A 14,353-nucleotide genomic window follows, 5' to 3' on the forward strand; every position below is an offset into this window, starting at 1 on the left:
AATATCAGCTCAGTTGCACCTGAAGTACGTGGAGGTGGTTTGTTGAGGTTTTGGCTTCATGCAGCTGCCAGGATGGGATAAGTAGCAACGAAGGCTGCAGGACGACACAGCTGAACACACACGGAGCCAGCGAAGTGGGTATATTGCACTGCTGCCCATCTGTGCCCTGCACAGAGTTGCACAGAGATGCCTACTTACTGGGGTACACAGCTAAGACTGTGACCACCACGAGGTAATGTGATGGCCAAAGATCAAACCAATGGCTCCAGCCTCTCAAAACAAGGGGGTCCAGCAACAGTGCCACGCTTACCTCCAGCTGTCCCTGTGGTGTTCTTGCCTGTTTGGGTGGCTGGACTGAGTGTCCCACTGTCCACACACGGGCTGTTTCCTGCCAGTTCAGTTCACTTTCAGCTGTAGCCACCACTGATCATTTCTCTGGGTGGGACTAGGGCTCTGCAGGCCACGTAGACTGGAAAAAATCAATCCTTAGAAAGAAAGCAGAAATTACATTTTAATTTACCGTGCTACGTGCTGTGGTACAATGGGCACCACACGCTGTTTGATGCAGCCAGCGCTTTCAGACAGAACAGAGAGAAACTCCCTCAGCGGAGATTTGTCATGATCTTTATTTATACATAACACTTGAAATGGTTATATTTGGGAGACGGGAAGAAGAGCCAGTGGGAGTACACAGCTTGCAGTGCTCCGCAGGACACAGACCTCACTGAGCACCACAGAGACCCACAGGGACTTGAAATGAGAGAATCATGCACCAAGCTGCCAGGCTTCTCCCTACCTGCCATACCTTCTCACATACACTATGCGTTCCACTCAGTTGCGATTTATGGCATGTCATCTGAGAGAGGATCCATGGTATTACTTCAGAGATCACCGAAATCAAGCGGGAGATCCAGTTGGCTTAGCTAAGCATCAGTCCAGGCCCTGTGGGAGTTCTGCAGAGCCACGGGAGGGGATGCAGGCTGGGTTCCCCTGCTCAGCAGGTTTCAGACACTCGGCCCCTCTCTAGGGAGCGTGCCGCCCTTGCCCCGCACATCGCCCTGGGTCTTGCAGATCACAGCACGGCAGGCTCCCCAGACACCATCTTGCTGCCATACTTGCATTTTCATGAGGGGCAGTCAGTCTCTGTGGCCCATTGAGTCCTTGTTTCACACAGGGAATACAACACGGTGCCAGCGCTGAAGTGGCACCTCGGTCCTCCAGATAGCCAGCCTTACTGGAGCACCGGAAGATTCATAGCATTCAGCAGTTCGACCCTTTCCAGTTCTTCACTTTTAAACTGCAGCACTAACCCTAAATCTAGTATCTGTGACGCTCAGAAAACAAGGTATTATACACTGTCCTTTGCAGGCATAAGCTCTCAGCCCAGGTCTCGGAGAACTGTGGTGCTCAGCAGCCACCGTCAGTCTTCAGCTCCTCCTGCCAGGAATCCTAAAACTGACCTGAAGCTCAGCCAGATTTAGCCCCAGACAAAACAACCTGACCACAGCATAAAGGACAGAGAGCTATTTGCTGGTTAATAACCATCAGCCATTACCAGACAAGCATATTTCAGATCATCAGCTGGCCGGGAAGAGACCGAAAGATCAGCATTTGTTTCCACAGCCGACCCAGTGACCTGACTCAAGAGCAGCAGGAGGAGCACAAGCACTGCTATAGGCAGGGGAAAGAGGGATTGCTAAGCGGGGGAAGAATATTTGATGTGTAGGAAAGTGGTGGATCCCAAACATCGCAGAGGCAGTGACCTACAGACACCTTTGCAAGAGGTTAGAAACACTGGCAGCCCAGAAACACTTGGGAGAACCGCAGCTGCTTGCTCTTGGCTGGATGCTTCACCAAAGGCTGCCTTTCCCAAAGAGTCCTCTCCGAGGCATGTAGCAAAGTCAGCAGCCACTCCCACCACTGCTTAATCCTATACGCACGTACTCCATGTCCCATGTGAGGCAGAACACGCCGTCAAGACTGGAAACTGTGCTCTGAATGCAACAGGCACTGGGAGGAGCCCCTCTTTTCAGGGCTGAACATTGTCTTTACTGTCAAGGACTTGTGTTTTCTGTATTTCCCTCGCAGTGGGCAGAATCGTACCCGCTCACAGACAAAGCTGTAGGCTCATTAACGGATCTCGCTTCCTCTCACATCTGGGCACTACACAGCCTTCATCTGCAGAGACCTCAGGATGGTGATTCTGGGCGGTCATGGTGGGGAGGGACAGGGCAGGGAGAAGAAAGTGCTGGCTAGGGCAAGGCCTCTGGTGCTGCAAACTCATACCCAAGCCTTGACTTGAGTGTTCCACCCCTTGGCACAGCCGCACAGGCCTCCCTCCTCGTACCAGCGCCACTTCACCCCCTTGTACACAGCCCTGCTGTATGGCTGGAAGCACATGAAGAGATGGAGACGCCTTGCCAGGCTGCAGTAAATCGCCATGGCCACCACAATGAGAGGGGACATGATGACGAAGCCAAGGATGATGAGGGCAGAAGAGCTGTTGTCATCCAAGATGCTTTTGCAGTAGCGGGCAGCTGAGTGCAGCACCTGCGGGAAGAGCGAGACAGAGCTTGTCACAGACCTGGTGGTGGCTAGGGGCAGTGACCGGAGCACCCCTGAGTTTCTAGTGCTTTCGCAGAAAGACACACCTCTTCCCGCTCCGAGCTGAGCGCAGCAATCTTCAGACTACGCTGACAACACATTTTAATCAAGCTTTCAATTATTCCAGCATCAGTGTGAGACGAGCACTGCACACTGATCCCGAAGCAGGAAACACTGATCTTTATTAAGTCATCCGAATAGCACAGCTTAGCATTTGATAGGCAGAAAGCAAATAAAACAGCCTCCTGCTGCTACATCGATGTGGGTGGCACAACACGCTGGAAATTATAACAAAGTAAATAAAATACAGCAAGATGTTAGATTCTGCAGACAGAGGTTGGTCATTCCATAGCTACCCGCTGGCTGGAGACTCTCCAGACTCCTGCCCTGGAACAGACCCCTTTGTGTTCTGTCTTTGTGTACACGCTGTACTCTTTTCTACCTCCTAGCATCTCTTTGCACTGCAAAATCTGCCCGTTCACCCCATGTCGCTGCAAAGCATCCCGCACACTAAGTGGTCCTTGCTGAGCGGTATTTAAAGCCCTCCTTTCATCCTGGCAGCAGGAGCTCCAAGTCGAGCCACTCAGTTGTTCTGCATTAACAAATGCTACAGGCAACCCCCATGTCCCCTCGCTTCCTTTCCTTTTTCCATATTTTTTCAGCAGTGCAAGAAACACAACCCATCATACTGAAAAAAACCCATCCACCTAATGGATCTGCAGTGCAGAAATCGGCCTCTGCATACTAGGAAGGTATTGAAAAGCAGTGGCCCGAAGACAAAGGACTGCTCTTGTGGAGCCGTACTGCCGCAGTCCCTCTCCATGTCTATTAAAGAAAAGTCTGTGTTGAAAGACTCCTTACAGCCAACAGCAGCACGGTTGCTTTCACTGCTGATGTACTCAAAGCCTTCGACTGGAGAACACTCTGTGTGCGAAGGAGAACTTGACGTTTTCCAAGAGGAGGGTTGAGCAGAGTGAAGCTGGAAGGGGTAATGCCAGGAGGCAGTCCTCATTTTTTCCCATTTTGGGTCCAATTTGAAGTCCATATTTATGACTTTCAAGTTTCAGATCATAGAAAAAACTGATTTAAGGGCTTTACAGGTAATCTCCTATTAAACCTACCCTGAAGAGCCTCATGTCTTAAGAATCTGCATCCACACTGCGCTTATGGAGACAGACCAGCCATTTTACCACGGCAATGGCCCACACTGCATGTTCTCCCAAGGTTATTTCTTGTGAAGACTTACTCTTCAATAAAACAAAAGTAATTCTACACACCTGCCCTTTTGTAAGCAAAAATCCTAACAGCCATGGACTGTAAAAGGAAAGTGCTGCAACCCACAATGAAGGGTTGCATGACCATTCATGTAGATCAGGACCCCTCTGAGCCACTTTTGCTCTCTGCAGCTCCTCCAGAGCCTCCCACTTTACCCTGTCGGGCATCACACACATTTGCATCCCGTAATAAACGATTTCCAGAAGGTGTCAGAGCCACAGTGGGAATTGCCTGGCCCAGAGGTACATGATTTCCCTGAATTATGCTTCGCTCCAACTAGCGGCAGCACTTGTGTCTGCCCTGTTCTACAAAACAATTACCATGACATATGTCTCCCTGTTCATTAGTATGCAGGAGCAGGAAAAGCTTTTCAATAACAGCAGCTATGAGTTGTCATAATTTCAGGGCAATAAAAATCAAAGCCAAACTTCAGACCAGCAAATACATCAGTACTGAGAAAACAATAATAGCACAGTCCCTTTGTCAGGGATCTTTGAGACGGGGAGCTGTGGGCTGACAACTCGCGTTGCTGGGATGTCAGCTGAATAATACAATGCAATGGCTTTATTGGAAAGTTACAGCACATCCCCCGTCTCCTTCTTCAGTGTGGAGTGAGACCTCCACAGCTATATCCATGCACAGCTCCACACAAGTCAGCAAAGCCTTACTGGGTTAAACTGGGCAAACAGCTGATCTCTGCTGCACGGTTGGATCCTTTTCTACCACCCATGCTAGGATCTGCTCACTCAGACGGAGGTCCCAAGGACTTGGGTGATTAGATAGGATGCACAGATTTCATTAAAGGAAGGGGAAAAGCTTTCTTCTTTCAATATTTCTCTGGTAGATACATCAGTTTGAGAAGATTTAAATCATCTTCCTTTTAGTTCAGATTCTGTGGAATGGGGAGACCAATAGCATCTGTATTTTGAGTTAATTCTCCCTGCTGGGAGAAGGTACTACAGGGTGTGGGGTTTTTCCCCCAAAGCAGGAAGTAAAAGAGCTCTTCTAACTTAGGACAATCAGCAAGAGAAGTCATACTGAGCCGGTCTAACAGTTACTGCCCGTGAGGGAAAACAGGAGAACTGGTTTTGCACATCCACACTTAGTCAAGCAATTCTGAAAATATTTCGAGAAATACAACAGGAAGAAATTCGTAAGTAATGAAATCCAGAGGACAGCAGCCAACTGGAACAGGCACGCACGCAGCCAGAGCCCTTACTGACAAAGTAGGCTCGTCTGTTGGTGTGAGGAACGGTACAGCACATTCCCAAATGTCAGATTGGCATTAGGGGATTATATATTCTGTTAGACTTCACTCGTTCTATAATTAGTCATTAGGCAGATCAAATATGACAAATCCTGTAGAAGGCTTACTTAAATAAAGGTAACGAACCCGATCAGAGCCCACGCAGGACTTGTGTGAATTACGGAGGGGTTCAGGGGGGCAGCTCTCAGTAACAGAGGTCACAGAAAAGAAATATTGTGACATTAAAATGCAAACAGCAGCTCTGTCAAGCCAGGGAGTGTATCCACCTGATCTGTCACAGCTGCTTGTTATTTTCACAGGAATTTCAAGCTTCCATTTCCCATAATACTGGAAGAAGGGAGGGGTAAAAATGTGTATATAGCTCCTTCCTGCTAGCATTCAGATGTGCCCACAAGATTGGCACCCCATGCAAGCTTGTTGTGAAATGCTGTAGATTTATCTCCGATCACTTTACACTTAAACGACTGTACAAAGTGCAGCGCACAGGGGGTCAGGGCCAAGGGGTCCCATGCTGTCTCAGTCCCTGAGGAGCTGGGCAGTCACAGGCAGCTTCTGTCAGTGCTCTGCCTTCCAACGAGAGCCCTTCTGTGCTCACCTACCGACGCTGAAGGTATGGGTGCCAACCAACTACTTTAAGACAATTAGCCCAGAAACCATCAAGCCTGTACTTCCCCGGACAAATGCACATGCCAGCCTTGCTGATAGCTGTGTCACAGGCACCAGGCAGGAGAGAGCGTTCCCTTGCACAACCAAGAGCCCGCAGGTCAGCATGGACCACCACAAGCCTGGTCTTGTCAGTCCAGTCTATACACAGCCCCCCCGCCATGAAAAAAGTCTATACACATACACCCCCCTTGTGAAAACAGAGCCAAAGCTCGGGGAGTCTAGCCTTGCCTTTTCAGCCACTGTTCCCCATGGGCTAAAATAAAACCATTAATGGATGGCCCTGCCTTAGAGGTGGCTGTTAGCAGCCAAATGGAGCAAGGCTTACTCACCCGAGAGTGGCACTGGAAGCCAAAGTACACCACCACAATGGTAGGAAGCAGCACAATGGTGAAGATAACAAACATCAGGAGCAAATTCATGAGAAAGACGAAGCAGTTCATGGTGACTACCAGCAGGGTCCATGCCAAGCAGCACCAGGCACTCCGTGGCTCCCTGGGAAGGAGCTGGTCATCCATGTTATATGGCGGGAGGCTAGGAATCATCCGAGACTTGTCTGAGAGGTTTTCTGCTCCAAAGTCCTCAGTGTTCTGGCCAGACATTCTTCAAGAAGATTGCTAATCAACCCACACCCTTCTCCAAAGTGGTTTCTTTGCTTTTGGCGTCAGACCTGGGAAGTAATTTGCAGAGGCTTTTCCTGCCTCTTCCACACATGGACAAGAACGCTTAACCAGAGTGCATAATGGAGCAAGGACGGAAAGGCTTCTTTTGGCCACCTGCCTTCCCAGCACAGGTTGTTTCTTTCAGAATGTTTTCCAGGAGAGTCCCAACCTCAGTTTCAAAGTAGATGTGGCTGCTGGAAGTTTGGCAGTAGCTATTATTTTGGTTTTGAATCCATGGTACTCCTGAATTTGTTGTTGTTCTTCCTAGGTTTATGATCCCAAGAGGTCCCAAACAGTTGCTGTCTTAGCTTTGATAGGTTGCTTGGTTCCAGAGAGTGCCTAGCTTTAGCATCCTCCTCCACCTTTGAGCATTGCTGTTTGCCAAGAATGTCAGGTTTAGGCACTTTCAGACAGTTCCTTGACTTCAGATCATTTTTCCATGCTCTTCACCCTGTACCCAAGTAAATATTCCTGCTTAACTCTCATCCAAATGAAGTGGCCAGTGAAAATAATGAACAGCAGCTGTTTCTCCACTCTCTGCCTTGCTGGAGTCCTTGCCCACAACTTGCAGGGCTGGAAGCAAAGACTGGAGCAGTGCGTGGTTTCACTGCTCTCAGCTGCCTGCAGTCACAGGCACTCAAACCCAGGCAGTGTCTGCCTTTCCGAGCTGGCTCTCAGAGCTTTGCAACACTGCTCTGTTTACAGAGTAGATTCTGAAGCTGCTTTCTGTGCTAGCCAATCCTTTACATCTGTCTCACTGCTCAAGTGATGTAGCATACAGCACCCAAGAGCCACACACAAGCCATACATTTCCACATCAGGATGGTCCCTTTTAAATTTTAATTATTCTGCCTCTGATTCATTTTCCACAATTTCTCTCTAGATTAAAAATTCTTAGAGTAATTGATAATAATGATTTCTATATACCTTAGAAATCTTCTGTTCTTTGCAGTCATCACTGTTAGTGTTTGCAGAACATATTGATATTCTTGTACTGAAAGCACAGCAATTATCAATTATTTCATCTGCCTCATACAATCAATATTATTTAAGAATTTCAGTGATATCTGCACACTTATGTAGCTTTTAGATACATTTATATATGCATGATCATAGCACTGCAGGAGGGAGAAAACTTCTGTAACTCCAGAGGAAACTGAGGTAGCATAGGTCTTACCAGAAGGCACAGCTCACCTATGGCACAAGTCAGGGAAAGGATCCAGGAGTCCTGTGTTCCACCTGATGCCATTTCTCTCCGAAAATTCTGCCCTAGAAAAAGGTTACCAGAAAAACAAGGTTAACACAATGCTAAACATAAAATGATTTTTATAATATGGATAGTGCCAGTTTTCCTTCATTAAATGCTTTTGTTAGAAATTGTACATTTTGGGTCCCCCGCTGTTGTTGGGTGTCCTGGTATGTTTATTTCCCTTACTTATTTACTGGCCGGCTGTAGCAACATGCCCAGCAGAATTAAAGCTAAGACAAATTTCTCCAAGGACTTGGCCAGACCTGCTCATGAAGCACTCTCCGGTGGCCCGTGAGAAGAGCTCTACCACTTGGTAAGGCAGGGCTAGCGGACCTCTGGGCAGCTGCACCCCGGAGACACCTCTGACAGAGCCATGCCACCAGGAGGAGGCGAGGAGGGCAGCACAAACGCAATGTCCAGGCTTGATATTCATCACTCGTGAGTGAAGCAGACTGTTACCGATTTCTGGTCTCACTTTTAACTGAAGTTAGGCTCCATTGTGCCACGCGCTCCATACAGGTTGACTAAGTGCACAGCATATCTTATTGTGCAAGTCTCAGAAACAGGCAACAGGCATACGTAGAGTTAAAAGGCTTCCCCAGGCTTCTTGAAAACCTAAAATCTGAATGTAGATTTCCAGGTCCCAGGCCACTATTTCAATTAGAAGACACATACGTGTCACTTGAGTCATTTGCCTGACTGCAGAAAGAAAGTAGAATATCACCCTGCAGAGACAGGGGCCCACGTAGCCAGGAGGATTGCCTTCTAACTGAACCAGAATATCATTGAACAAGTTCTGTTCTCTTGCTGCCGAGAGTACCTCTCGCCCTGGGCTGGAAGGGTGTTACACACTACTTGTAGAAAGAAAGCAGTGAGACAAATTGAGACCATTTGCCACATGTAATCAATATCAAAACAGAGGCTTTAAAATTGAAGTGAGTTGAAGAGCTGCGTGAGGATACAGATTTCAAAGGTGTAATGAGTGATACCAGTGAGAAGGAAGCCTTTTGAAACAAATAGGTAGTTTTTAACCAGCTCAACAGTGCCCATACTTGTTATGCAGTTCCCCAGCTATGAAAATTATTAGTTGAGACACACTTGCCACTTCATTTTTTTTCCTGTAACTCTTATAGAGCCTCTTAGACATCCAAAAGGGTCTCACAAACTTCAGCTCTATCAGTACCCTGCAGTAAAAATTCACCTGGCGAATCTGTACCAGATCCCAAGTCAGGTGTATCATTCTTACGAACAGCAGAAATAACTCCTAGCTACGCGGGGCACTTTGTTCTGTACTTACCATTGACACGTCTCAAAGCCCATCAGAAAGATGCAAAGCTTCAGTCACAGGAGGTGCTGGAAGCTCAGCCATAATTAAGTTCTTGCTGCTCCCTAAGAGATGGGGAGCCAAGCGCAGTACCATAGCAGCAGGGCAGAGCATTGCCAGCCAAGGCTCCATCCCGCAGTACCCAAGCACGGTGAAAACAGTGGACTCGGAGAAGTGGACAGATTCAACTAAGAGTCCAGATCTTCAGGCAAGCTTACAATTATAAGGCGGGTCCGAGATCAAGCTGGGAAGTCAATCTACAGGTCAGAGCCCAGAACAAGATCCAGCCTTAGCTGTAACCTAGCTAGCCCCAGGAACAGGTACACCTACAACAGCAACCCAGACAGAAAGGAAAATCCCAGGCGTGAGCTTAAATGCCCCCAGGCAGAGGGTGTGGGTGGAAGCCTCAGCTGAGGCTTATCAGGGCCATGGGAGCCTATTGCTGCCCCGAGGGCCCTAACACCCCAGGCTGTGCTGGAAAGGGAAACCTTGCTTATAGTTGTGGAGACAGGTCATCTCTTCCTCAGCCCTTGATTCCCACCTCCTCTTAAGAACCAAACCAGATGAACTAATCAAAAGTTTTCTATTCATTTGCTGCAAACAGACACGTCGCTGCTATTGTCAGCCAGCTCCCTGGGGAAGCAGGCTACAGAGTGGGAGGCACAGGGAGCTGTGGGACGAGCTAGATCAGTACCTGCCGAAGTGCAGTGATCTGCAGGGATCTGCTTAACAGCCTGGGAGAGTTCCAAAGCCAGGCTGGTGTGCTGCAATTCTCAGCATTAATGGCCTTGCTGTGGAGGTAATTGTGTACGTGAATCAAGGGTGTTCCCATCCATATGTACACACTTCATTCTTCAGACTCTTGGTTTTTGAGCTGCAGCTCTCTTACCATCCTGCTTGGAGTCGTGAAAGATCTTTTCAGACCTAACTGTGGCAATGATGATGGAAAGTTTATTACTTATGCAAAATTCTAGCCTCTTCATGATGTTTTGGGAGGGAGAAAATTAAAGTGGGAGCCAGTATTTCCAATATAACCCTGTTTATTTACCAAGTGGCACAAGAGTAACTTAAATATGGCAGGGAACAAATAACAGGAGGGTTTTTTTTGCACAGGCGGCTAGTCCCTTTCTAGCAAGTACTCCGCGCAAAAGGACTCTCTGGAAGCTCTGCTCTCAGGGCTTTCTCGAGCTGTGTCTTTCTCACTTCTTCCCTGAAGCACATGTTCTTTGGAATGTCTGTCTGCATCGACACAATAGTCAGGCAGTAGCAAAGAAAATTGCTTTGCCTCTCATGCCCTGTATTTGCCTCTGAGTGAGGGCTATTAGTTTCACCTGACATTGATCCCAAATGGATAAATGGTGGCTATTCCCCTGGCTATGGTGGGGTTTGGTGTTTCCTGGCTGGGGGGAAAAGCTGCTTGCCCCAGGGAGCAATAGGGGAAGGAGGTAGAGAGACCCATTCTCCACCCAAAGCAGAGGGAAGCTGCACTGTTCCTCGCCAGGGACTAATGACTTAAATTAGATTTCTCTCAAGTAATTTTATTTCCTCTAGCACTGAAGGTGACACTGAATTTAATTAATCTGTTTTGTTTGTTGTTATTTATTCTTTCCGTTGAGTTCTCTCACAGTGAAGAAAAAAAAACTTGATGTGCCAAGTGAGGGGAAGAAGGTTAAAAATAGACTTTCAGACTACCAGCACTGCCAGCAGCCTGTATCCTGATCTGTGCCAGAAGGAATATACTGGTAAATATGGGAAAACATTAATTTGTAGCACAGATTAAAGTCAACATCTGTCTGTATTGAACTCAGCTGCCCTTGAAGGAGCAGGGTAGGGAAAAGAAATGTGAAAACCAGAAAGCAACTACTCTCCTTCGGGCAGCAGGGACCAAGAGTTTCTGGTACTGGACTGACCAAAGCGCTGAAGTTCTTTGTCCACAGCCTGGTTCCCAGCCACGAAGAGCGGTCCTGGACCATCTGAGCCTGCCTTGCTGGAGAGAAGTGAAACCAGAAGCACAGAACTGAGTAGAAGGGGTTGAAGGAGCCATGGTGTAATCTGAATTTCACTGTGGAATACTGCCTGAGGAATCCTGTTTCCTTCCATTGCGAGATTATTCTTGTGTTTGGTTACCCCACCTAACTGGAATGCTAAAGAACATCTTGCGTACCACAGTGTACTGCATGCTCTCATCACGGGGAATAATGGTTTTCCTTGTTTTTCAAACTGAAAAATAAATCTGAAAATTACTTCTTTAAACTGATTATAAATTAATTTACCACTGCTCTGCATTGTAAGTCAAAAAACAATAGACAACTGTCTCCCAAATATGGAGATGTTCCTCTACTTTTTCATTTTTGAATGTCAAGCATTGAAATATTTTTGAAAGGTGTACTAACTAATCCAAACGTTTAAAATTGATTTCAAAAGCACTTCTGCTTGCATCCCATCTCCTCTCCACACTCCTAGAGAGGTCTCTCACTCCATGCTGCCGCCTTCCCCCATGCCGAGCCCCTGGCTCATGTGCATTTTGGGGCTCTCTGGAGCTCCCTGCAGGACGGGTGTAGGAGCCAGAAATGGCTCCGACAAGCACCAGAGGAGCTTGAATAAGTGGCTGTTCTAACAAGCTACACCCCATCACCGCAGTGATTGTCCTTGTGCCAGTTCTATTCCTTTGTGAATACAAAAGGTTTTACCATCTGTCGATGAGGGCATGGTGGTAAAAAACAAAGCTGCTTAAGTAGTCATAAAAGTGCCATAAATTCTAAAAACCTTTGCTAAATCCAGTGAAACTTTCCAAAGTTCTTTTGCTATAATAATGTGTTTTAACCTGTGGGAGGTCTGAAAATTGTGTTCTTTAAATTCATTTTCCTTTGGAAAAAAACACACATTCTAATGATTCTTCTCATAAGCAAGTGAACTTCATGTCAAACAAACCCCAGGGATAGTAAGAAAGATTCCCCAAGCCTCTAATTCTTTGAAATTTCCACATTCTTAACAGGTACCTGCCTGTAAGTGGGAAAGATATCTCGATGGTGCAAGTTATGGAGCAATTTCTAACAGGAGCATCATTGCTTTGAGATGCTGAAACTGGTAATGATTAAAGATGATCAGACAAATTCATTAGTTCTCTTCTGTGACGGCAGAGACCCTTGTTGCTGAGAAGTAATTTTCCCACTGTCTATAATGACAGCACCATCTTGTGGTTGGTTACAGTTCATAAATTTTCATTTTACATCTCACAATCTCTTACACACAGAAGGATACTGTGAGACACGCTACCTGTATGGAATTCTTCCCGTCACTGAAAACAACACAAAACCTTTCACACTGCTTTAGCATTGCTAGTTTGAGCACTGGTAGCAGTACAGCCCAGCAGCGCAGCGATGGGTGCTGAACAGTGACTGCAAATGAGGCCCAGCGTTCACGTAACTTCATAAGCAGCTCCAGCACCTCGCAGGACAAACGACAACGCAAACCGGCAAAGCTGCTCCCTCCTCATGTCTCTACGGACACACGGATTACTATTTCACTGAAAGCACTTTTCTGAGCAAACTCGATTACCCGCCATGTCTAAAGAATTAAAGATTGAGCCTTCGCATACTAATAGCAGGTTACCATGTAGCAGTGTTTCAGACTGCAGGGACAGGTCAGTGATTGTCAATACATCTGCAGTTTAGCAGGAATACCACAATAACCTGTCTTTGACCACAGTTCTTGTCTAATATCGTTTGGTCTGTTGCAGTTGCATTTACCTTGGAAAGCTCTCAGCAGCTGACACCCAAGTCACTGACGGATCCTCTAGATCCAGTCCTGTACAACTGCTGAGGTGAATATCAACCATACAGGCACAGCTTAGACTGAGAAATTTTCCTGGCTGCGAAATCTCAGTGGTATGGCCATGAGAGTTCAAGATGAGGGTTGGAAGGTGTAAAGGGGTAGCTTACATGGTCATTTCCACACCTGCTTTCTGCAAATAAGTAACAGAGAGATTTGAAACCTTACTTTAGGTGTTAAAAAATATCTCAACCCAGAAAAATGCTTGAAACTTTAAGGGAGCAGAGGAATGGTAAACAAAAGTAGAAGCCTTTGAAAACATAAAATTCCAAACTTCACAACATAAAGCTGAACTACTATGAAAAAATCGTAAAGTTTGAGCTTGAGAAATTAAACCATAGAGAAATGTACTGCTTTTAATAGAAAACATAAAGGATAATGAACAGGCGATGGTCTGCAGACAAGTGGTAGAGGCATTCTTTATTAATAAACCAAACAGAATGGTTTGATAACGTATTATATAAGTGTACTCTTCAAAACACTCCTCAGTATTCAACAAATGCCTTAAAAAGACTCATTTATATGAACTCTAACTCTCAAATTAGGGCTTCCTCGACAAAAAGCATGCCTGCGCAGAAGGCTTGAGGCTTTGCTGCAGACATCCAAGAGGGCTGGAGGCCAGGGAGGAAGGGCCAGGACTCTGGACAAGCACGGTCAGTGAAGGGGCCACGGGCTACTCACCCCACATTTAAACGGGGCAGTTTGTTCCGTAACTGGCTCAAAAAAGCTGCCTCCTCCCAAGGGGGCAAAGGAAACAGCTCAGCCCCTGCAAGGCAGGGAGCCCCAGTGCTCAAGGCACCACAGGCCTGCCTGCTTCTCAGACCGGCAGCTCTTGCGACTGCACACCAGAACTGTCAGATCTCTCTTTCAATCAGTAATCCACAGTAGAGAAAATCAGAGCAGCAGCACAGAGGCTCCTGTAGTCATCAGGACTGCCAGATGACCTCCCCGTTAATTCAGAGGTGCCTGCTGCAGAGGTGACAATACTTTTGCCATACCTTTCCCATGTAACACTTAGCATCCCTGCTTATATTGCTCAAAACCAATCCCATTAGTATTCATTGCAGCTTCCAGGGCTGGAAGAAGCTCCAGCTGGTTCTGGAGTGGTGGTATCCACCATATGAAACAGCTACTTCAACAGGGGACAACAGGTCAGCACTAGGCAGCTCACTGTTAAATTTCACCCCACTTCTCTTCACCTGACTCCCTTTCCTCTCTCCCTTCAGTGTTCCTGGCATCGATGAATTGAAGGCTTCACTTCGGGTTTTCCCACGTGGATGAAAATGACCTATATATGACGCAACACGGAATGAGTGCATCCCATCAGTTAAATTACTGGAGCGGGGGTAAGCGCTGCTAAGTCTGCTACGCACCCCTTCACCAAGCTGCGTGCAATGGACACCTCCAAGCAGCTCCGCTCCTTCTTATTCGGGGAGTTTTGGCAACAGCTCCCTGAATGCAACCCCATTACATCGTGC

At 47.0% G+C, this 14,353-nt stretch overlaps 1 protein-coding gene across 1 annotated transcript; it reads right to left on the reverse strand.

Annotated features, from left to right (window-relative positions):
• Positions 1–608: 608 nt before the first annotated feature.
• Positions 609–6,736, reverse strand: TMEM278 (transmembrane protein 278). Its single transcript, XM_075172224.1, has 2 exons — positions 6,142–6,736; positions 609–2,550 (listed from the first exon to the last, which is right to left on the reverse strand). Exons 1-2 carry the CDS (start codon positions 6,409–6,411, stop codon positions 2,281–2,283), a joined length of 540 nt encoding a protein of 179 aa, XP_075028325.1. The 5' UTR covers positions 6,412–6,736; the 3' UTR covers positions 609–2,280.
• Positions 6,737–14,353: the final 7,617 nt, after the last annotated feature.

The sequence above is a fragment of the Calonectris borealis genome, chromosome 23, assembly GCF_964195595.1.
Source record: "Calonectris borealis chromosome 23, bCalBor7.hap1.2, whole genome shotgun sequence".
NCBI classification, from domain to species: Eukaryota; Metazoa; Chordata; class Aves; order Procellariiformes; family Procellariidae; genus Calonectris; species Calonectris borealis.

Coding starts and splice junctions, on each gene's coding strand:
- TMEM278 (XM_075172224.1), bottom strand. CDS start 6,411: ATGTCTGGCCAGAACACTGAGGACTTTGGAGCAGAAAACCTCTCAGAC. Junction 2,551..6,141: donor GCTTCCAGTGCCACTCTCGG/GTGAGTAAGCCT, acceptor CTCTTCCCGCAG/GTGCTGCACTCAGCTGCCCG.